A 24,175-nucleotide genomic window follows, 5' to 3' on the forward strand; every position below is an offset into this window, starting at 1 on the left:
GTTCTAGAAGTTAGCCTATTAGGAGAAAGCAAAGTAGCAACAAGTTATAGACTAGGTGAAAAGCAATGTGTAATATAGTTCCATGGGAACTCTGTGTGGGCACCACAGAGTGAATTTATACAGCTAACCCTATTATTATCATTGTTATTACTACTACTACTACTACTACTACTACTACTACTACTACTACTACTACTACTATTTCACCTAAACCTATTATCAGATCTAGAAGTAAACACAGACCCCACAGATCACTCAGATTTGACAAAGGTGTGGAATAAGAGCCAAGACAGTTAGAGCGCTGCAGATTGTAGAGTTAAGGGTCTTGCTTGCCCCACACTTTATCCTGAGATTAAATCTAGAAAATAGAGCCATGTGCAGTGGCTTGTGTAAAGGTTCACCCCTCATGGACAATCTCCTAAGATAAAAGAACTGGGGAAGGTAAGGGTGTGTCAAATACATGGCATCTACGACAGAAGAGTCTTCAGCCATACCAACTAAAACAAAAAGTGAGAGGCAGGGCATGCAGGCACACAATCAAACAGCCCTGGAGGAAATCAAGCCCCTCTGCCCCCATTCAAACAAGCAGATGTGTGAGAAAAGAAAGTCTTTGCCATCCAAAAGCACATTAGTCATTTCTCTTTAGGCTTTTAATTGAACACACAAAGTTCCTCAAGCACAGTGGAACAAGTCCACAGGGAAATTTTCACCCTCGACAGTAACTGTAGCACACGTGGAGTGGGTCATCTGAGGGTGATGGTGCCGGCTCACTCCTGGAGCCACATTAGGGCCGCGCAGTAAGAGGCTGCCTTCTTTTCCTAACTACTCCCCAAATGTGCAGCTCATTCTTTGGGAAAACAGTGCTGTACTTGGCCTGCACCCCAGGAGGCTACTAGAATCAGGAATTTACATCCCAACTGGGAAATTCAGTTGCATTGAAATCATTATGGCTGTATTTGAAATCTCATTGCCTTCAGTTGGTCTCCCATGATCTAAAACAAGTGAGATGCCGAATGAAAAGAGAATGGGAAGAAGGAGCCGGATCTATGATCCTAGGAGACTTTGCTGGAGTTACAGAACAACAGTTCCAAACTTAGGGAAAGAGATCCAGGTAGGCAGGGTGTACGGATCCCATCTAAAGATCTCCCTATACAAACAGGCTGCCTGCCGTTAACACCTGGAACTATGTTACATATTGCAAAGACACAACTCTGGCTGGCTTGGCACTTACTACATAGTCCAGGCTGCCCTAAAGTTCAAGGCAACCCCTCCCACCTTAGTCTCTAGGATGCTGGGATTACAGCAAACCCAGTGAGGGCTAAAAGTTGACAGATCTGCTTGGAAAAATGAAACAGCAATGGACAAAGTAAGAGAGAATTAAGTAGAGAGAATTTTGGTTTTTTCTGTCTTTATGGTTTAGTTGACTTTCTTTTTTTTTTTAAATCAGGTATTTGGGGCTGATAATCCTCCTTAATTCAATGGGGTTACAATCAAAATTGAAAATACAAAAAGAAAAGCCCTCATGAGTACTAAAGAAAAGTGTCACTAAGTACTATCATCACGCCACCATTGTGGAATTAGAAATCTTTAGTCACTGCATTCCATGGAAAGACAAACAGTGGCTACAGTAGGTCTTGTCAGTTAACAAGAAAAATCTTGCCAATTCTAAACCATGGACAATCTTCCCCCTTCTCTCTGACACATGCTAAAAGAACTTTGTACCATGGTTTCACTCCATGTCTTCCTATATTTACGCCCAGCAAAGCAAAGTTTAATAGACAGTGATGTGGCCCTAGGTGTAGGAAAGAATGAGACAAGGGCCTGGGTAGTTCGCAGTGTTACCATCCGAACAATTAAGTCCTGGGGATGCATCAAAGTAAACAACCGAAACAAGGCACTTTAAATTACTAGTGATTTTTCTGGCTATGTAAAGTGAATTTGCACTCTATTATAGGTAAAGGATTCACACTTTTCAGAGCTGGGTCTCCAAAGTTTTGCTCAATATACATCAATAATATATAAGTCAGTAATTAAGTATCATCAATAACAACTCCACTTCTACGGACCTCTGGGGACTGCATGGCAGATTCAAAACTGGTTGTGTTGCCTCCTTCCACCCAAGGCAGAACATTAGAGCTGTTGCCGTGCCGCTTCTAGCATCACAGCTCCCATTAGACACCAGAGAAAAATCTTCACGAGTTCAGAGAGACATGGAACTTAACATTTATGTATTACCATGCTGGTCATTCCCAAGCTCTGTACTGTACATGAACTACATGTGTGTTTCATACAAAGATAGGGTAAATTATAGTGAGATCAAGTTATTCATCCCACCAAACAGTGCTAATTAGTGGCAGGTCTGAGAACACAGATCTCTCTAACTCTTGTCAAGTTTCCACATCACTCTGTACTTGCACTCTGCATTCCTGCAGGGTTAAATGTACTAAAAAAAAAAAATCATTCCAATGGGTGGTGGAGGGGTTGGGTTCAATCATCAAGTGCCCAATCTAGTCTTAAGCACAGTCCTGGCCAGCCTAGAACACACTGTGTAGCCCCAGGCTATCCTCAAACTTGTAGTAATCCTACTTCTGCCTCCTGAGTATTGAATTACAGAGGTGGACCACTACACTTGACCCAATTTATTCACTTGTAGTGGGTGGTCCACTATGTATAGGTTCCATTTTGTTGATACGAAGGGAATAAAACTTGCATACAGAATTATAAACTGAATATTTCAAAGGTACCACTGACTTTTCAAATGAAGTAACTTCCTTTTTGTTCTTTCTACAAGGTCTCATGTAGCCCAACTGGGCCTCAAACTCACTCTGCAGTTGAGGGTAACGTTTAATCCCCTCCTAATCTTCACCTCTCCAGTGCAGAGATTCACGACTATACCCAGATTTAATGAAGTAACAAAACTAATCACTAAAATGGTAAGTCTTTTAAAAGATCTATAATGAAAATATTGTTTGTTTGTATGTGTGGAGGGGGTGGTTGGAGGAACAGAAGGAATCTTTACTTGCAGAAATTAACACCAACCTAACGTTTCAATATATGACAATAATTACAATTACATATAGGTAGGGTGTGGGGAACTTATAAGTGACATTTGAACTAGGATGTACTTATGACTAGTCTGGCTGTACATATGCCTCAGGGGAATTGTTTCAACATACTGAGAGGTACTGGGAAATGGGTGAGGACAACACTCAGCTAGGAATCACTTCTCATAGCTTGCCATGCCTACCTGTTAGTCCTGACTCCTCTGCTCCTACATCACAGACACTGTTAAAAACCCACTCAAGTCTACAGTCAGTGTGATTAGCAGCAAAGCAGTTTTGATTTAAAATATAAAACAATCTCAATGTGAACATGTATGCCTAATATTGGTTGACCCTACATACATTTTGAATTTTTAAAGACTATAAAATTATTCCATTCTTAGCTTAGATAATGTTTCTTTTACCTTCTGTAGGGTGAATGGCATCCAAGAAAAATTGCTTGTGTGACCATTTATCCCCACTTCCTAAAAATAAGGACAGAAAAGGAAAGGACAGTGAAACTCTAATCCCAGCAACATACACACAGCAGCAAACAAAGTATGCAAAATGACTTGAATATCAAACAACATGCACATCAAGCAGAATTTAATTTCAATTATTTTATTTTCAAAACTATTTGCCAAGTAAACAAATGAGACTACTTAAGATATGGATAAAAATAAGTAAATTCTGTCCTTTGTGAAACACGTTGGACCACATCTTGCCTTTCATCAGGACAATGTGAAGGTCAGTAAAAGGAAATAAAAGCTGACATTTTACCTACACTGTAGTGTTTACTCACTGGAGGCGGAGGGAAGCAGATCACGATGTAACGCCAGAAGCTGATGTGAATATCAAACTGAAACTAAGTAAAGGCTGCAGTATAGAAACCTACAGGGCACACACAGCCACACAACACGGAGAAGCCTGAGTACCGGAGCCTGACATGCGGCATAGGTGGCCATGCAAGCGGGGTGCAAACAAAGCCTCAGATGAGCGGGTTAATGGCAGCCGTGACACTGGCATGCAGGACACCGAGGAATTCCAGCCTCCAAGTTCACATGGCTGTACTGCGAGAGATGTGAGGACTTATCTTTTATGTGCAAGAATGAACGTCTTGGCTATGAGAATAGAAATCTTAAGATGAACCCCGAGGAGGTTCAAGGGTCCATCAAGACCACAATAACAATGGATGTTCAGAGAAGGGCGGGTGTCGGTAGAGTGCCCAAGTTCTTAGTGCCCTCTGGAAATAACAGTTCTGTGGCTAAAGGAGATTGAAGAGTCCAGCCAACAAGAAGCATAGATGGGAGGAGATGTCACCATTTAGGAGTAGAAAAAAAGGGTTGTGAGGATGCTTAATTAACAAAGTGGAGAACCGGCAAATGGCTGGACTTTCATGGACTGTAAACCGTAGGACTTGGCAAAGTGGGAATATGTGGCCATTGTATGAAAGGTTGCCAATAGGAGGGAAATAAGAAACAAAATAAATGGGTAAGAGGCCTGGAAAACTAAATTATAAATTATACCAAATGTAAATGAGAAACAGCATTTTTCGGATTTATATGGAACTGTGATCAAAGACACAAGTAATGGACTTGAGCAGAGATCTAAATAAAGGAGATTTGCATAGCTACGGAGTGTAGAAAGGATGAGGCCCCATGTCAAGAGCTGATGGCACTGAGCAAGCAAAAGGGAGAAAAGAGAGGAGGTGTGCAGAAGCTTCGCTCAAGGATGAGTCTGGAATGGAGGTGACCAAGAAACCTTAATGGAGGACGGAAGGCACCAGTACCTTTTTCTGGAACATTAGGCTTCTCCTTTTTGTGCTTATATTTGCTGACAATTTTGTGGAATAAGTTCTTTTTCTGAGACTGGAAAGGACCTACAGACAATATTATAAATATATTTTAAGTTCACAAGGTTGCACAAAACAACAGTGTGGGGATTTTTGTTTGTTTTTAATTATCACGCCCTTCTGTGGAATTAGTAAACTGAGTTGCAAGAAGTATTCTCTTGAGATTCACTCATCAAGTGCTCGGCCTACTTTGATCGGCTTATTTAAAACTCAGAGATTTTCCAAGGAAATGTGTTAGGCAAAAGCCTCCATTAGGGCTGGGACTCCCTGGAGGAAGCTGTGGATTTAGTGGGTAGAAACCGACTATAGTCAGCTAACAGCAGAGAGGTGATAGTCTGAAATAGGGAAGGTTTTTACTTTAGACTCCTAAATGCCACGATGAAATGGAGAGAATGCATGTCTCACCTCTAAGAAACTGATCTTACAAGAACAGCACTCTCAGGGTAACCTCCGACCTGAGAGCATTAGACAGATAGCTTTCTGGCCTTTCTGAGGCTAGGAAGGGATAGGGTGGGTGGGTGATCTAAAAACAGAAGGGCATTTGCTAAAGAAACAGCTCAGAGTCTTAGTCTTTAAGATGAAACAGAACTGCTGTTTTCCGGTTATGGATCAGAACTAACAGTATCCTTCCGGAAGCAGGTTGTATACTATTCACTGCAGATCATCATGTTGGAATAATTTTACATGGCTTCTGTTACCTCACCTATACATGGGGATCAGCACAGTGCCTAGATCACAGGTTGGTGTGAGGGTCAAAAGGCTCTGAGTGTGGCAGCTCCCCTGCTGCACCTCCCACTTACTAGTGTCTGCAGCAAGCTCTGCCTTGTGGCTGGTGGCAAACCAATACCCCATGTGCCTGGCACTCCCACTAGGCCGTCCTCCCTCATGAGCATATTTTACACAAATATTATTCCACCCCATTAAAAACAAAAGAGGTGTTGGCATTTGCTCAAGTTTCTCATATCGGTTACTGCCTCCTCCCCCAAATCCTCTGTAGTAAAGCTGTCCTCAGGAGGGCTACCTACAACCTTCTGCTGTGTGAGGCCCACTCCAACTACATATCTTCCTTACCACTCAAGAAAGCCTGGCTTCTCAGGTCACCTACAGCCCAAAGCTGTGAAAGCCAAATGACGATTCTTATTGTAGGTAATGGGCCGCTCAGCAGCGCCCGCAGTGACTGCCCACTTGGGTTGCATCCTCTACCTTCCCCACTTCCTTCACCAGGTGGTCCTAGGAGCAGGCGTTTGCTTTGTCTCTTCCTACAGGGACCATTGCCTCTTTGTTTCCTGTGCTTCTCTTACTAGACATCCCAAGGTGGGAACAACAGATTTGCTCATTTCCTGTACTCTCACTTTTTCGGTGATCACTGCAGCATTCAGCTTTAAATACCAGCTACTGGCTGGTGACTCACAAATGTGTCTGTGTAAAATGCTGATGACCTCACACTGTCAAACACGGACCTACGAGATTCAGAGAACTGTCATGTCTGCAGCTAAATACCCTTGTTTGCTGCTCCCTAGCATGTAGTCTCAATCCTACTTTACAGATCTTTGTGTCAGCTGTTATCGATGTTTAGAAATGCTTTGACTGTATCCAAACATCATTAAGGCTAACCTGCTTATTCTTCCAGAGTATCCCATGAAAAGCTGCCGTCCACCCCATGCTATCACTTGTGATCTTGTTTTACTAACAACCCTTTATATAAGATGATTAAAAAGCAAGGACAGACACACACACACACACACACACACACACAACCAAAAACCCAGCTCCACTGAAACATGACTTACTTGCCAAAGTAATTACTCAATTAAAATTTAGCTAATATTTTCCTCTCTAGAGATATATGCACCATCAACCAATAACATGACATCTAATCATATAAAAAAATGTCATGGGGGTTAGAGAGAAGGCTCGGCAGTTAAAAGAACCAACTGCTCTTCCAGAGGTCCCAAGTTCAATTCCTAGCATTCACATGGTGGCTCACAACCATCTGTAATTGGATCCAATGCCCTTCTCTAGTGTGTCTGAAGACAGTGACACTGTATTCACATATGTTTAAAAAAAAATACAATGAATGTCATAACTATTAGCAACTATCCTTCTTGTCCTGCATTTCCCCACCACTGAACTATTTGGTCAAACAAAAGGTTTAACTACTTAAAAATCCTGTATGACACAGACAATAAGTGGTTCAGATTGTTCTTGGATTTAGCATAACACTTCTAGGGCTCGCCTGTGCTGCAGGAAGATGAGGGTGATATAAATATTTATATCTGATCAGTTTAGGGACTGATAGATTTATGGATTCTTTCCCACATTTTGGCTCTCATGAATACAGTTGGTATGAAATTGATGTTCGTTTGTAGATGCACGTATTCTTATGGCATACACTCATACCTAGAGGTAAAACTGCTAAGCTCTATGGTCAGTGCGGCTACCGCACTGCTTACTGGAACAGCTGCTTGGGCTGCTGTTCCTCCAGGTAGTACATAAGAGGGGTGGAGTTCTCCGCCGTCTCCAGCATTAAGCTCAGTCTCATGGTTACGGCATTCAGAAGTGGTATCATCTTATTGCCAACTTTTCCTATTAATGGTGGTTTGTATATCTCTGGTCGCTTGCCTATTTTTGTTGTTTTTGATGTGGTTTTAAGATTTTAAAAAATTGGGTTTTTGTCAAGTGTGTTACAAAGATTTCCCCCATCCTATATCTTTTCACGTTTCCTGACAGTGTCTTTTAAAATACAAAAAAAAAAAAATTAATTTGATACAGCATAATTTAGCTATTTACCTGTATTGTCTTTTGCTACTTGAGTTTTTGATACCTTATTTAATAATCCACTGCTAATCTGAGGCCATAACAATTTAAGTACAGTGTTGTTCAACACTGTCAAAATCAAATTTTAAATTTGTTTTTAGATTGTAGCATATACATATGTATGTGTCTGAGTGTATGTACGTGCTCTACACGAATGCAGGTAAAAAGTCTGGCAGAATCTACGGTAGTACCATCTGAGCCTAGGATCCCCACGTCACTAGCACACAGGTCATTCTTAAGTTGGCTTCAGCAGTTTGCATCTTCCTATGAAATGTTCATCTTATCAAGGTTATTTAATTTACTGGTCTCTAATAGTATTCACCCAATTATTTTCATCTATGTACAGTTGACAGTAATGCTGTCTGTTTCATCTCAGATTATAATGTGACTATTTTTCTTAGTCACGTTCTAGTTAAATGTTGCTACTTTCAAGGAACTGATTTTGTTGCTTCTCTATTACATTTCACATCACTATTTTTCTAAATGTTTACTATATCCTGCTTCCTTTGGATTTGGGCTTGCCTTTCTCAGTATCTTAAGTGAAAGGCTCCTTGGAGTAGCGATCTCAGACCTTCCTGGAAGGGAGTAAACTCCTCTCTAAGAATAGCTTGCCTGTACCTCCTCCCACTCTGACTCTGTTCTCATCCACATTTCTCATCACTTAACGCTTTCTTCTACTCTGATTTTAATTTGTTCTACCATGGCCAGAGAAAATATTTGATAGCTTAATTTTAAATTGATCACTTTGCTTTACAGCTAGCACATATCTAATTATGAAGACTGTTCCACATACCTGAGGTACTCACTGTGCAAGTGTGGGGTCCTGTCTGTTAGTTCTAGTTGTTTGAATGTTGTTCAAGTGGTCATTCTCCTTGCTGATCATTTGTCTACTTGTTCTATTCTCTGTTCTCTTAATTTTTATAACATTTTAACCTTCAAATATGTGACATTCTTTGGTTACATGGGGATTGATTACTATTCTGGTCATCCTAGTTTAATGAAACCTCTGTAACGGCAGGCTCTTTGATTTTATTCAGCTATGATCAGAATGCCTAGATAGAGGTTAGTATAGGGCAGCTTCCCAAAAATGCTCACTTCCTAAACAACAAAGCTCCCATAGCACTGATTGGCAAGAATGGGTGAGAAATATTTTTTAAGTTAGCACAAATCTTTGCAAATGTTATGACCACAAGTCATTCTTGTAAATAACCCATACCAAATACTTCTGAATAATTGGGATGGTTTGAAATGGAAATAGAAAAATTTTAAGAAAAAGAAAGAAGAAAAATTAAGTTCACAAGAACAAAGGAAACCTGTCAGGTACATACATAGTATGCTAGCGAGCCATGTTCTCAACAGTGAGTTTGCACCAGTGGTCCTTGTGCTTCGTAAACCCAGGCAGTCCAACAAGAATGACACCTAAAGCATGTAGGTGATCATGGACAGTAAGTAGGAGAGAGCATAAGAAACTTTCTGAGACTTTCTGAGGCTCACAGAGACCCTACTGACTTACCTGTGGGAATTACAAGATTTTGCCCCACACGGAAAGTGATACAGGCACAGACTGATTTGGAATGGCTTAGAAAGAAGAAAAGGAGTATAAAAAGTCTGAGGTAAGGACAACGCTGAAGACCAATCTGTCCATATTTGCACACACACAAAAAGCAAACATGCAGGCTGGCTTTGTGTGTAGAAGAGTTTATATAAGCTTACATTTAAAAAATCCCTTGCTTTGAACCATCCCCCAAAAGATGACTATAAATACTGTAGACAAACGATGGCTTCTTCCAAAATAGTGACAAGGACATGAAAGGAAAGTAATGAGTAAGATCTAATCAGTCACAAAAGCAGTGATTTAGGAGTCAATAAACAAATAATTTCATTTCTGCTCACCAGCATGGCACATGTGTTTGACAAGCTGTCTGAAGAAAATAAAGTTTAAAACATGCAAAAAAAATTGGAAATACAAGGGAATTAAGAACTATCTTTTTCCTTTTGTTATATTAACATAGAAGGGTCCACAAATTGGGTGAAAAAGAAATGAAAAGCAGAAAAAGTCCTAGGTAGAATCATTCAGGAATCAAAAGTTCTTCACTCACACTCCCCTCCAGGCTTCTAAGTCCATCTCTTCCCCTAGCAAACTGTTTCAGAGACTACCAGCATCACCTGCATCACACAGTGCTGGTCGGTGGGGCAGCTCAGGTCAGCACCTGAGACCTGGGGAAGGCTGTCCTGAACAAGGAGGTCTCCTTTGCTCTGCCCTCAAACTTACATCAGGGTAAAAACAACAGAGACTCGCCACAAGACAAGGCGGAAAGACTGACGTGAGATCTTACAATGACCTTTCCAAGGCATCAACACTCAGGGTTTCTTGGGAAATGGACATTTTGGGAAAATCTTTTTGCAGTGACACAGAAGCCACTTCACTGTGAGCTCAGCATAGGGATTTTTCAAGACCAGAGGTATTCTGCTCTTAAGTGAACCTGTTCTTCTGAACTGTTGTGTCATAAATGCTCACTCTAACTCTACTGCCAAGAACGTTCCTCAAGTTCTATAATTTCTTGTATTTGTATTGGTTGTATAGCTAATAAATCCATAAATTCCTTCACAATAAATCATAGCAAATTGTACCCAGCTATTCACCATTTATCTGAGTAAGTTGGAAGGTTATCAGCCACTATTAAGTTAGGAGTCATGCTACGCCCGGATCTGAAGGGACCCGGTCAAATATTTCCCTACACCCAAATCCCGTGGGAGGGAGAGCTAGACCTTCAGAGGGGCAGACACGCCTGGGAAGTTGAGGAGACTACTCTCTGCCCACATTTCTGACTCTAGAGGAAAACATCTAGCGCCATCTGCCCCCCCCCCATGCACATAGACCCTGGAGAAGGAGGGGCAGGTCCTTCTGGTTGCTGCCCTCACAGAGAGCTGAATGCCAGCAATGAGGAGTGACTTCAGGCCCGAAACCAGAGGTAAAAACAACTTTTCTGCTCCAAGTGACCTGCCTGGTGGACTCAGGACATACACCCACAGGAACAGCTGAAGACCAGTAGACAGGGACAACTACATGCCTGAAAGCAGAACACTCTGTTCCCATAATTGGCTGAAAGAAAACAGGAAAACAGGTCTACAGCACTCCTGACACGCTGGCCTATAGGACGGTCAAGCCACTATCAGAAATAGCAGAACAAGGTAACACCAGAGACAACCTGATGGCGAGAGGCAAACGCAGGAACCCAAGCAACAGAGACCAAGACTACATGGCATCATCGGAGCTCAATTCTCCCACCAAAGCAAACACTGAATATCCAAACACACCAGAAAAGCAAGGTTTAGATTTAAAATCGCATTTGATCATGATGATGGAGGACTTCAAGAAAATCATCAGATCCTACTACAAAAACCTATCTTCAACAAACCTTGAAAATCTGGAGGAAATGGACAATTTCCTAGATAGATACCAGGTACTGAAGTTAAATCGGGAACAGATAAACCATTTAAACAACCCCATAACTCCTAAAGAAATAGAAGCTTAAGTCCAAGTGGATCAAGGAGCTCCACATCAAACCAGATACACTCAAAATAATAGAAGAAAAAGTGGGGAAGAATCTCGAACACATGGACATTGGAGAAAATTTCCTGAACAAAACACCAATGGCTTATGATCTAAGATCAAGAATGACAAATGAGATCTCATAAAACTGCAAAGCTTCTGTAAGGCAAAGGACACTGTTGTCAGGCCAAAATGGCAACCAACAGATTGGGAAAAGATGTTTAACAATCCTACAACTGATAGAGGGCTTATATTCAAAATATACAAAGAACTCATAAAGTTAGACTGCAAGGAGACAAATAACTCTATAAAAAAATGGGGTTCAGAGCTAAACAAAGAATTCGCAGCCGAGGAATGCTGAATGGCTGAGAAGCACCTAAAGAAATGTTCAACATCTTTAATCATAAGGGAAATGCAAATCAAAACAATCCTGAGATTCCACCTCATACCAGTCAGAATGGCTAAGATCAAAAACTCTGCCGACAGCAGATGCTGGCAAGGATATGGAGAAAGAGGAGCACTCCTCCATTGTTGGTGGGATTGCAGACTGGTACAACCATTCTGAAAATCAGTCTGGAGGTTCCTCAGAAAATTGGACATTGCACTACCTGAGGACCCAGCTATACCTCTCTTGAGCATATACCCAAAAGATGCCCCAACATATAAAAAAGACACATGCTCCACTATGTTCATAGCAGCCTTATTTATAATACCCAGAAGCTGGAAAGAACACAGATGCCCTTCAACAGAGGAATGGATACAGAAAATGTGGTACATCTACACAATGGAATACTAGTCAGCTGTCAAAAAACAATGACTTTATGAAATTCGTAGGCAAATGGATGGAACTGGAAATTATCATCCTGAGTGAGGTAACCCAATCACAGAAAAACACACATGGTATACACTCATTGATAAGTGGCTATTAGCCCAAATGCTCGAATTACCCTAGATGCACAGAACACATGAAACTCAAGAAGGATGACCAAAATGCAGATGCTTCACTCCTTCTTTAAAAGGGGAACAAGAATATCCTTGGCAGGGGGTAGGGAGGCAAAGTTTAGAACAGAGACAGAAGGAACGCCCATTCAGAGCCTGCCCCACATGTGGCCCATACACATGCAGTCACTAAACTAGATAAGATGGATGAAGCAAAGAAGTGCAGGCTGACAGGAACTGGATGTAGATCTCTCCTGAGAGAACACAGCCAGAATACAGCAAATACAGAGGCGAATGCCAGCAGCAAACCACTGAACTGAGAATAGGACCCCCGTTGAAGGAATCAGAGAAAGGACTGGAAGAGCTTGAAGGGGCTCGAGACCCCATATAAACAACAATGCCAACCAACCAGAGCTTCCAGGGACTAAGCCACTACCCAAAGACTATACATAGACTGACCCTGGGCTCCAACTGCATAGGTAGCAATGAATAGCCTAGTAAGGGCACCAGTGGAAGGGGAAGCCCTTGGTCCTGTCAAGGCTGGACCCCCAGTGAACAGGATTCTTGGGGGGAGGGTGGTAACAGGGGGAGGATTGGGAGGGGAACACCCATATAGAAAGGGAGGAGGGGGGGTTAGGGGGATGTATGCCTGGAAACCAGGAAAGGGAATAACATTTGAAATGTAAATACAAAATACCCAATTTAATAAAGATGGGGAAAAAAAGTTAGTAGTCATGAATGGATGGAACTACATTCTTGGTCTGGACACCCATAATTAAGAAACTCAAGGCTGTGTCAGGTAGGAGGAAGAGAGCTGAGGAAGGGATTCAACAAAGTGTGTGAGAGAACACAAGTATAAGAGCCAACTCTTTGAATGAGAATTAAAAACTACAAATCAAGTATAAATAAAAATAAGTATATTGCTGGAAGACTATAGTTTATCAAAATAAACATAATAAGATTTAGGAAAAAATTCATGATAGTGTGCATTTTATAGCTGCAAATGTACTGTCACTAAATTCCTGAGAAAGTCAATGAAGACCTTCAACTATTTTGAGGGAAAATTACAAAGTTCTACCTAAACTCGGAACTACAACTTGCAGACAGGAGAGGTTAGCCTGGCTATCCTCAGTGTCAGTGATTGAAAGTGACCACAACTTACAACAGCAGATTCTCTCCTTGATGTTATGAAAGTGCTGAATACCACTATGATTTAAAAACAAACCGTAGTTCTTAGCCAATTCATGGGGAGGGGATAGTAGCTGGATTAAGCTTTCTATTGGGCTTTATATATGTTAAGCTGGTGTTGTACTTAGCTAGCTCCTGCTTAGCCATTTAGTATCTTTTCCATTTTTAAATTTTATGTATATGGGTGTTTTAGTTGCATTATGTCGGTGCAATCCTTGTGGACACCAGAAGAGGGTGTCAGATCCTCTGGGACTGGAATTACAGATGGTTGTAAGCTGCCACATGAGTACTGTCAACCAGGGACCTCTCAAAGAGCAGTTATTGCTCTACCTCCCCATTTAACCATAATAACAATGTGGATTTGGAAAATCAGAAGACAACATTTGACAAGGGCCAAAAAAAATTATAAAAATACAAAGAATTATGAGAAGTCAAGGGTCAAGATGGAGCTTAAACATTTCCAACTTGAACTCAATTTACATTTTCTTCAAGACCCTACTTCTGTTTGAGATTTGCTATTTTCCTAGAACTCTGACTTCTGAGGCCCTTTGTAACCAACACTTCATATATTATCTGTATAAAAAATGATGTTTCAAAAGGAAGCTTCTCAGAAGCAACAGTTCAGCTTAAATTCACGATTTAAAACTTTCATTCAAAATCACAGAGAAAGAATGGAGATAACCTGGCAAACAATGCAAGTCTGGGCGTCTGCAGCTGATGTGCACTGTGAGCTACATAGATCACAGTGTTGGATAGTTGGGTCTTAGACGCAGAGGGAAATTCTGTTCCTAAAGCATCCATCATGCTGTGTTCTCCTATGACAAAGTAGACCAAGTCCAGGAGGAGGTGATATTTAGTCAGTGTGAGGCTTCTGAACCGAGGGATGGGACAGACACAATGGGGAGACTATGGGGAAGAAATGAGAGTGCATGAGAAAAATTTAAAGCCAATGAGATCAAATGGAAAACAGAGCATTAACCCAAGCACGTACTGTGATTCTGAGATCTGCATTTGTATGAGATCATAAATAGTAATTTCTTCTTGAAATTACATTTCAGAAAAATTCTATGCATTTCATATACCCACAAATACCCAAAAGGGTACCAACTATATGTGAGGAAAAAATAATGTTGAATGACAATGAATGCAGGAGAAAATAATATAGACAAATGGGAAATTGTGGGATAAAGATGAGTTTCCTATGGACACACACTCTTCTACAAAAGAGCTAATGATCTCGCACACAGTGTTTGTTTTGAATGACTCATTATGCAGAGGTGCAAAGGGTCTCCAGTCTAAGAAAACAATCTCTATCCCCTAAAGATCAGGCAATTACCACACAGCTGGGATGATAATTTCATTAATAACCCACAGACTAGTCCACTGCTTTAATGCCAAAATTGCAAATTGGTTATGAATACTCTCTTTAGTTTGCTAAATAGAATATATTATTTAAGTTTTGCTTTATTTTAATTCTATTTTATTTTATGAAACACAACATAGAACAAAATCTAAAGTGTTGGCGTCTTCCCACACGTGTGATTACTGGCATACCACTGAAGAACCAGGGGCTCTATGGCTTGAGAAGTGTAATGAACAAGTTAAGATGATGATGTGTGAAGCACAATGCAGAACTACAGAAAGTGATTTCACATCAAAGAAATACTATTAATCTTGGCTGAAGAGGAAAGCTGTAATAGACAACCAAAAAAAGGTTTCATGAAAATAGATCCTAGCTTCATGTTTCAGCTTTAGAAAAATAATCTATTAGTATTTTCCTTGATAGATAATTTAGCCAATTCACCACTGTAAAATGAATGTCTTGACCTGTACCAAATAGGATAAGTAATGTGTCTTGAACATCAATCAATTAAGTGACATTTTACTAGGTTGTCAAGTATTGTGTTTATCAGCATCTTTAAAACCATGAGGTGTGGGAGCTCAAGACAGCTGGCGTCTCTGGGCCCACTGACTGCCATGTCTGTTCATGAACATCTCCAGGAAGGAGACTGACATTCAGGTGGTGACGGACTCTGGTGCCCAGCTGCGTATCACTGGGTCTGCCTCAGCTCTGTCAACCCTGAAAGGTCTCCACACAACACTAGTTGATTGGTCTCAGATGAGAAAAGCTGGTGATGCAGCATTTCCTGTTTAATTCCTTATTCTTTTGGCTTCTTAGTAACCACAGAGGAGATGGTTAGTTCTACAATTATGTTTATGCCTCCCCCCAGCCTTTAATCACAGAGTAGGGATTCTTACGAGCCTTTCAGTAATATCTTGAGAAGTCATCTCAAAGTGACCCCTTCTTTGGTTTTGGCAATTACAGTGTGTGAGGGGTTTATAGATCTTGAGGAAGAATGATTTAAGTTTTATTAGAAAAAATATAAATGTAATTTTTCCTTAATTCATATTGAACATATTCCCTCAAAATCCATAAAATCAGAAGATCAATTTGTCTTGACATAAGCAAGGAACAGGTAGCCACTTTTGCAAGAACTTGTCTGCCAAACCCTACTCAGAATATGATCGTGAAGCAGCTGTAGCCCAGTTATACCCATCCTTCCCCTCTCCAGTCCTGGTCCTTGGCAGGACATCACTAAATGATGTCTTTCCCTAAAGTATGAAAAACTAGAGAGAAACTTTCCTAACCATTCTTTAGGCCTTAAGAGAAACCAGAAGACAACGTTTTCTGTGATAGCAATACTTAGACTCTAGGTAGGCCAATTCATCACGTTGCCTCAATAGGCCTGAGTAGAACCCATGCCTTGTACCCAGACCTTGCCCCAGAGCATGTCACAAGGGTCAGGCATATCAGTAGCTGTGCCAGGTGTTGAGACTATAAAAAAGGTCAATCCCCTTTTAAATTACCCTTTAAACAGGAGTGTTGTCCCTGATGAGTGTAGAGATCTACCCAGGTCACAGTTAGTTTGAAGAGATTCCTGACACAGACAGTGAAAACCTGATGCCCTTGCAAACACATAAACAAACAAAGCACTTTTTCAAATGTAACATAACAAAGTATATTGCTGGAGCATTCTAGGTAGCTTTATCTTATCTTGGTCCATACTAACAATAAAGAACACTGCTTCTCAGGCAAGTCCTGGAGCCTCTCAAAGCTCCGAAAAGGTTCTGGAGAACAGCACCACGACCATACGTATGTTGACATGATGCAAAGACAGAGACTAAGGAGAATTAAGGAGGAAAGAAAGAAGAAGGGAGGCAGGAGCAAAACAGCGTTGGACATCTAATCTCTCCACGGGAGCCGAAGTCAGAGGGGTGGGCAGCTGAGGCTCAGATGTACTGAAGGAGTGGGGAGCCACTGCTAACCTTTGCTGGCTTTAGTCGATTCTGAGGACATGTTTCCAGTCTTCTTCTTTTTCCTTGGAATAGATACACATTTCCGGTCAAATGTAATAGGACTATATTGAGGGAGGCTGTTGAATTTCTTTTCAAATTCCTCATCCAGCTTTGCAGAACTATTAAAAAGAGAGGGAATTAGTCACTTAGGAAAAGACCAAATATTTAAACAGAAAATGATAAATAATATATTTCTAAGTATTTAAACTCGAAAAGAGGGTCCTATCTATGAAAGGGAGAAACAAACCCCACATTCCAGAAATTCTTGAGAAAAAGTATCAATATAAATCCACATAAAGGTTGTGTAATCACCTGCATGGTTTCCACTCCAACCATTCAGGCCTGAATGGTTAATCCTGAATGGTTGAAGTAGAAAGTTTCTCTCTCTGACATGGTTAGTCTTGTAACACTGAATGCGAACATATACTCTACTCAGACAGGTCTCACTCTAAAGATTCAAATGCATGTGCATGCATGAAGAAGCTTAAAGGGAATATGATATATTAGTGTTATAAGTTGCATTTTTGATGAAGTAGTTACTGACAAGTGTTTAATTAAAGCATATACAAATTTTAAAATATTTGAATGTTAGGAAAGAAATTTCAGAGTGGTGACTCCATGAGGAAACAATCAAGTAGAAAGGAAAGCCAGTTTTCAGTGAATACTGGCAAGAGAGGTGATGCCACTGTAAGTGAGAATCACAAATGACTGCAAAGTTAGGGAGTCCTTGGGCTGGTTTTGTCTCTAAGGGCTCAGCATAGCAATGGCAGCATGCCTGCTGGATTCTGGGCTGGCTGTTGGCTTTCGTTCAATGAGAATTCCTAAGGAAGATACACTGCAGACAGCTGGGCGAAGCTGCAGAACTGCTGAGCGTGGTAGACAGGAAATGGAGGAGCGGAGAAGAGGAGGGAGTTTGGATGTTGGGCTCATCGCACACACACCACACCTCGCTATTCTCTTGAGACAGACTTTCAAAGACTACTTCACCTCTTCTGCTTCTCAGCAAATGGTGAAACCCCCTTGTCTAACTAACAATGGAGAGAGGCTTGGAGAGCTCTGGCTGTGCAGCTGAGACTGACCTGGAACTCCCTGTGTAGCCCTTGCTATGCTTGAATGCATGGTCTTCATGCGTCTGCTTCCAAAGAGAATGGGCGTGCGCCTCAGCGCCCAGCTCACCTTGTTGCTCAGTGGAATCATCAGTTTTATGGAAGAGCTCACCGCTTACTATTACCACTTCACGTGTCCGTGAGGATCGTGAACACAACCTCGGGTACTGTTTCTCAAGAGTTGCCCACCTTGTTCTTTGGAGACGGGGACTCTTCTTACACGGCCTGGCTCTTGCTGATTACATCTAGCTAGTCAGTGTGCCCCAGGATCCGTCTGTCTCTGGCTTCCTAGAGTTGGTTTGCTATCATGCCTAGATTTTTTTTGATGTGGGCTCTGGGGCTAGACTCAAGTCTTCATGCTGCAGTGCAAACACCTCAGCAGCTGAGCGCTCTCTCCCTCCGTTGTGCTTGCTTACTTTATTTCCCTACTTATGTCGTGTGGTGCCTCCTGACATGGCTTGGTATTCAGACTACAAAGTATCAGCACTTCTAGAAAGTACATCTCATTGACTAGTGGTACCATAGGATCACTTTTTTAAAAAAAAGTACCCTGCATTTGAAAGTATCATTTAACAATGACAAATGGAGAATATTCATATCATTACTTAAGCATAATGGAAGTAAAACTAACTTAAGGTACTTTGCACTTTTAAAATACTACATATTAAACTATTAAATATATTATTTCAGTATAATATTAAAATATATGTATTTTAATATAATATTGAAGTATCTGTACCACAAAGCTCCACCTTTACATTTTATGATGCCCGGAGTCTTAGAATTAATGAGACTTTAAAACACTTTATTTCCAAGGAAAAATTATATTTTCCATAAATAGAAATGCAAATATTATGAATAAAGCAAATATAATATACCTAATGCATAAAATTTGCATACTTTAAAAATACTTAGGAAAATATAGAGAATTATTTCTATTCATCATATTCCCTTCAAATGGGCTAATGTGAAATCGCAAAGGGCCTTCAAAACAGGCCCTTCAAAAATGTGAATCTGTAGATACCTCTCTCACCAGTATAAAGTGCCGTCTCTACCAAGTTCCTACTGAAATACTTTACATTGACTGCTGGTAAGGGTGCTGGCAAAACAAGAATCATGAAATAATAACCCTAAGTGATTTTAAAGTGATATGTGTCATTACTTCCTAGTACAAAATTCAATGTATAATGTATGTTAGAATGATTTTTCTTAGAGTAAAAGGAGCTTGTTTAAATATATCAAAGTTAGAGCTGAGCAAAATGTCTTTAACTCTTGTTGTCCAGTTCTCATTATATTTTAAAATACCGACATGAAGAATACGGAAACATAAATAATGGTATAAAATGTACAAAATATAAATACACAAATAAAATGCATCCACAGCTTCAGGTGGTAAAATGGGTCCTAGTGGTTAAGGATAAAGCATCTACAATTATTACACTCAATTCACACTCAGGGCCAAGCTTAAAATGTGTATAGTTTCTATCATACCTAAATTGTCAATGATATTACCATTCACGTGATTGGATAAGAGTAGGAATCATATTACTACCCATGATCTGTTTTCAGTAGGGGGCTCACATTAAAGCAAGGGCTAAGAGAAAAAGAATAAACTGACTTAGACTCAACACTTGCCACAGGAGGGTATGCAGTGAAGGTCACCTGTTCTCGTAGGCACTTACCCAAGGAAGGAGTCTTCCCTTAGCTTCTTTTTAAACTTCTTGCTTCCACTGGTCCCACTCTGATTAAATGTCCAGCTCTCTTCACTCCAACACCCTTCATGATCAGAGGAGTTTCCTTTTCCTGAGCTTCGTTTCCCTAGGACACCCAAAAGAAGGGGTTTTCTCAGAATACCAGACTGAAGGAAGTCAGCTCGGGTCCTTCATAAGTAACTTTTTGGCCCCCTTACCTATATTCCACAACACTATTTGCAGCTATCAGTGCCCAGGGCGCTTTGGATTAGACTACTTTTCATAAAGGAACTGCAGAAAAGAATCTTACCTCTGAGGTAAGCAGTTATGTCCTATTCACCAGGCACTATAGGCTTCAAGATGCTGCTACTATCTTTTCCATTTGAGACCTAGCCTAAAGCATGAGAGTCTTTTGCTGACAGACACCATTAATCCTAAATTTCTCTAGGCTCACTAAAAGACATCCCTGGAGAACTACAAACTCCCAAGCTCTCTCCACTCAGGGCTTATTGAGAACCATACACTTCTTATTGGAGTAGAGCCCACCGAGAAAGAGTTCCCTCGCCAGATACTTCAAAATGAAATGAATTCATATAAAATACTCTACAGATGCTACCACGTTCAGAATAACACTTCAGTTGTGGTTTTGATTACCTAACAAAAGCACTAGATAGGATATTTGATTTTGGATCCTATAGGTAACGATTCTGCCAAATTTATTTGTGTCGCTGAGGAAATTCCATCAATTTAAATACTCAGGCTAAAAGCAGCATTCAATACTGACCCTTCAAAATGAAGGCAGCCCACAACAGAGAAAACAAAATCGCAGTTACCTGGAATTTCTCTATGATGACTACCTACAAACCCTCCCTTAAGTGCTAGGAAGTGCACCGGTAAAGTGAAATGGATATGACACGTGAAAGACTCACACAAGGCACTAGTTTGATATTCAGCTATTCGTGATGATTTCTTTCAAGGGGGACTCTGCTAGGCCTCGGAGTCCTTTCGGGTTTGTAGAAATCACTTACCTCTGTCAACATTAGCTCGCAGGGAGGTGAGCATGCCCTCGGACACCAGGGTTTTATAAAGAGCACCTTTGCAAGACCTCTCAGATTTCCTGGAGCCACAGGTCTCCGTTTTCCTGTGGCAGTCAGTGTCCTCAGGCTTAGCCTGCCCTGGTAGGCTAGGTGGCAGTGCGTCCTCGGTAGGTGTCAAGGGCTCTGCTTTCATGCTCTCCGGCACCTCCCCAGGAACACTCTTGCTGGCAGAAATGTTAAGGAAATCTGGAGGTCGAGACTCTTTGGTGATGTCTGAGCACTTCTCCTTGGAAACCTTCTTCTCCTTGGATTTCACTTTTTTCTTTGGTGGCTTGGCATCCAAAATGCCCCCCTTGCCACTTGAGGAGGTGCGGACTTTCTTTCTTGGGGTTTCTCCGAGCTTGTCAACACCCCAGTCTCCCTTTGCTACCGCTTCGATGGTGTACATGACACTCTCGATGTCAGACTCTGAAGACTGCCTCTTCTTGCAGCTCTTCTTGGGGGTGGACCTGTCATTTCCATGTCGATCCAGTTTGTTTTTCTTCTTCTTCTTTTTTATCTTTTCTGGTTTGTTTAGTGCAGTGGGGTCCTCAATAATCATGATTCCGTGAGGGTGGCACATGTGATCCTTTCTACTGGGGACATCACTAATTATTATCTTGCTACTGGCAGAGTAAGAAAAATCAGGGAAGTGACTGTATTTCTGATCGTCATCTGACTCCTTTCTACTTTCTTTGGGGTCTTCCACTTTGATAGCCATTACGTTATTCGACTGTAGCTGTTCAATGTCTCTTAAATCCTTGGACTCTCTGATGTTGCCCTTTTCTGCTTCCGTCTGGAATGCAGTTTCAATGGTTTTCTCCATTTTTATGTCTCGCTCTTCCTTCCCCTTTTCCATTTCCTCGATTCGTCCTCCGTCTGAGTCTTTGGATTTGGTTAGCTCTGTGCCTTCCATCTTTACGCCTTCTGACGCCAGGCACATCTAAAGAGTGGGCAAAGTGAGGGATACCAAACAGTCCATTACTTCATAATTCAAATTAGTTTTAACTTTTAAAAATTAGGAAAAATTCCAAACTTTACAATTAGCTCACTTCTGCTGAACTAACTTCATTGAAGCACAAATAAAAATTTTTAAATCATTGCCTAGCACCATCAGAAACTTTTCTTATGAAAGTTAGAGTTTTGATAGAGGATGGATTCTAAGGCTTGCAGACAAGGTTGGCTCTTAGTCTTTACTTATCTAGCACAGAATTTCACTCCTTTTTGCCCCCAGACCTTTATAAAACAGACAGATGTTGTCCTGGAGGATTTTTGTGACAAGAAGTGAGATGATATACTTATATCAGTGTGTAACAACCTCCACCCTCTGTTCTGATGTTTGGCCCTGCACCCCAGGGAAAAAGGAAAAATGGTGGTAGCTTCCACTGATCCACTTGAAATCAGAAATGTTATAATGACTCATTAAACAAAGAAAAATTTCAATTGGTGAACACACATTATAGGTTTCCAAATGCTAACAGATAGCTCTAAAAACACAGAAGATCCGAAAGCATTGAGTTTGAGCTCATGTGGTGAGCCTGGCTGTAGATTCTGAAAGCAATGGGAACGATTTATGTCTTACACGGTTGATCATACTTATTTGTGACTGTATTATTGCTACCAGAATATTCATGCATTTGAATACATACTGGACACATTACATAGAATAAGATGCATCTATTACAAGTGTACATTTTTATAGAATTTGTAAACTTTTGAATGTCAAAATACATCTGCTATGGGTTTGGTCAACTGTAAAACTTCTTCATTCCTAAATATCACATATAGGACATTTAAAAGGAAAGCTGTTTACCTTCATCTCCAGATTTTTATTACCAACAAACTCTTAGGCTATGTTCCAGGAAGTGAAATTACAGCTTATTGTAAACTGTTTTCTATACCTCAGTGTCCACTCATAAACACTTAACTATAAACTCTCAAATGCCAGGCCTCAAGAGGACAACTAACAATATAAAAACAACAGGGCCAGGATTCTCCTTGCAGAGTGTATCAAGAGGCCAATGCTGTTGTTTGGTCAAGGGCGGCACAGGTCAAAGTAGTGTAACATTTGTAATTTACTGCACATTAGGAGCACAGATGGGAAAGGGCACTGGGGTGAGCTGAATGAGCACAAAATCAGCATAGGCACAGGAAACCTCTGTTCTACAGAACCATTATCTTCTCAAATGACAAGTTGTTAGGACTGTTCACTTAATCCTGAATGGGTAATACACTGGAGAAGTATCAGGTGCCCCTTGTCTCATTTTTTTCTACCTTAGCACTTTTAAGAGGAAGAGGAACAACAAAAACAACAACAACAACAACAACAACAACAACAACAACAACAACAACAACAACAACAGCGTCATCACAAGAGTGTTCCCGGCTTCAGATAATTCACAGGGATGGATATTCAACACTTGCCTTTCTCTGGAACCCATACAACTTAGTCTTTAAAACTCATCAAGAAGACATGACACTGGGCTCTACCCTTTATTGTACTGAACCAGAAACACTCTTGAAAAACATGCTATGCTAATGCTACAACACTAACATAATTATTCTTCCCCGTATATTTACCCTGTGAGAATTTTGAAGTCATTTTCCTTTTCAACTATTCTAGCCCTAGTTATTTATAAGCTATCCCATGTGGGCTCAAATACTAGTTCTAGAGGTAGGTCAGGATGACATTCTCAAGATAAATGTTGTTTCTTAGCCATTGTCACTTTGGTGCCTTCCATAGCTCATGTCAGGGACTTTTTTCATCGAGGCACGAGCTTTTGCCAGGTTAAGCCAACACTTTGCATCTGCAGCACAGAGTAAACTTGGCAAACCTAATAGTACTTTGCAAACCCTATTCTCAGTTCAACATATTTCAGAATGATTCTCCTTATCACCCGTGATAGGCTTCTGAGCTAGGAACAAAACAGAACACATACAGATATCTACTCTGGGGACATATTCTGGGAAATGGCATAATATTTCTTGTGTAGGTAATTATACCAAGCACTACGTATGCTTTACTTCCCTGTTTCAGGCTCTCAGAAGCTGCCCCCACCCTCCCCAAAGAGAGTGTGTTATTCCCAAATTATAAGAAAAACCATTATATTGCTGGAGGTAAAATTATAAAAGTAAAACAAATTCTTCTATTAAAAACTAGAAATCACAAATCTGTTCACTAACCAAAACCCAAATCAGACCCAGAGTTGGGTGTCACTGGGTTGCCGACTAGACCTTTCTTTCCAGTATAATGGTTTTACACAAATACAGGTGCATATGAATGTGTGAGTGGAAAAGTTTGTTTGAGAACTTCAGTATTGAGCAAAAAATGATTACCCTTTTTGTCATAATTAAGAATAGACTTTGCTGAATAAAAATTTGAGTTTATAACCAAATATCAGAACTTAAGCTACACAGTGAGCAGACTTAACTCATAGGAGCTAAAACACCCTGAGAAGTAGTATAACCTTCATTAGGGTACTAGGATGCAAAAAAAAAAAATAGTACGAATAACTTAAAATTTATATGAGCTCCATAATGGCTGGGAGAGCAGAT

The 24,175-nt window shown here is 40.6% G+C and overlaps 1 protein-coding gene across 13 annotated transcripts in view; it reads right to left on the reverse strand.

The window, feature by feature from the left end:
- Window positions 1-24,175, reverse strand: part of Bbx (BBX high mobility group box domain containing) — a 239,410-nt gene that overhangs the window by 13,080 nt on the left and 202,155 nt on the right. For 10 of the 13 annotated variants that reach the window (XM_032900285.1, XM_032900281.1, XM_032900273.1 and 7 more), the window contains 5 exons: window positions 20,573-21,563; window positions 19,536-19,671; window positions 16,718-16,866; window positions 4,831-4,920; window positions 3,467-3,526 (listed from right to left, as the gene is read on the reverse strand). In XM_032900285.1, coding sequence (XP_032756176.1) covers window positions 3,467-3,526; window positions 4,831-4,920; window positions 16,718-16,866; window positions 19,536-19,671; window positions 20,573-21,563 — 1,426 coding nt within the window. The remainder of the gene's footprint in view (window positions 1-3,466; window positions 3,527-4,830; window positions 4,921-16,717; window positions 16,867-19,535; window positions 19,672-20,572; window positions 21,564-24,175) is intronic. The other 3 variants (XM_032900286.1, XM_032900282.1, XM_032900284.1) reach the window with 1 other exon arrangement.

The sequence above is a fragment of the Rattus rattus genome, chromosome 4 (assembly GCF_011064425.1).
Source record: "Rattus rattus isolate New Zealand chromosome 4, Rrattus_CSIRO_v1, whole genome shotgun sequence".
In the NCBI taxonomy this organism is placed as follows: domain Eukaryota; kingdom Metazoa; phylum Chordata; class Mammalia; order Rodentia; family Muridae; genus Rattus; species Rattus rattus.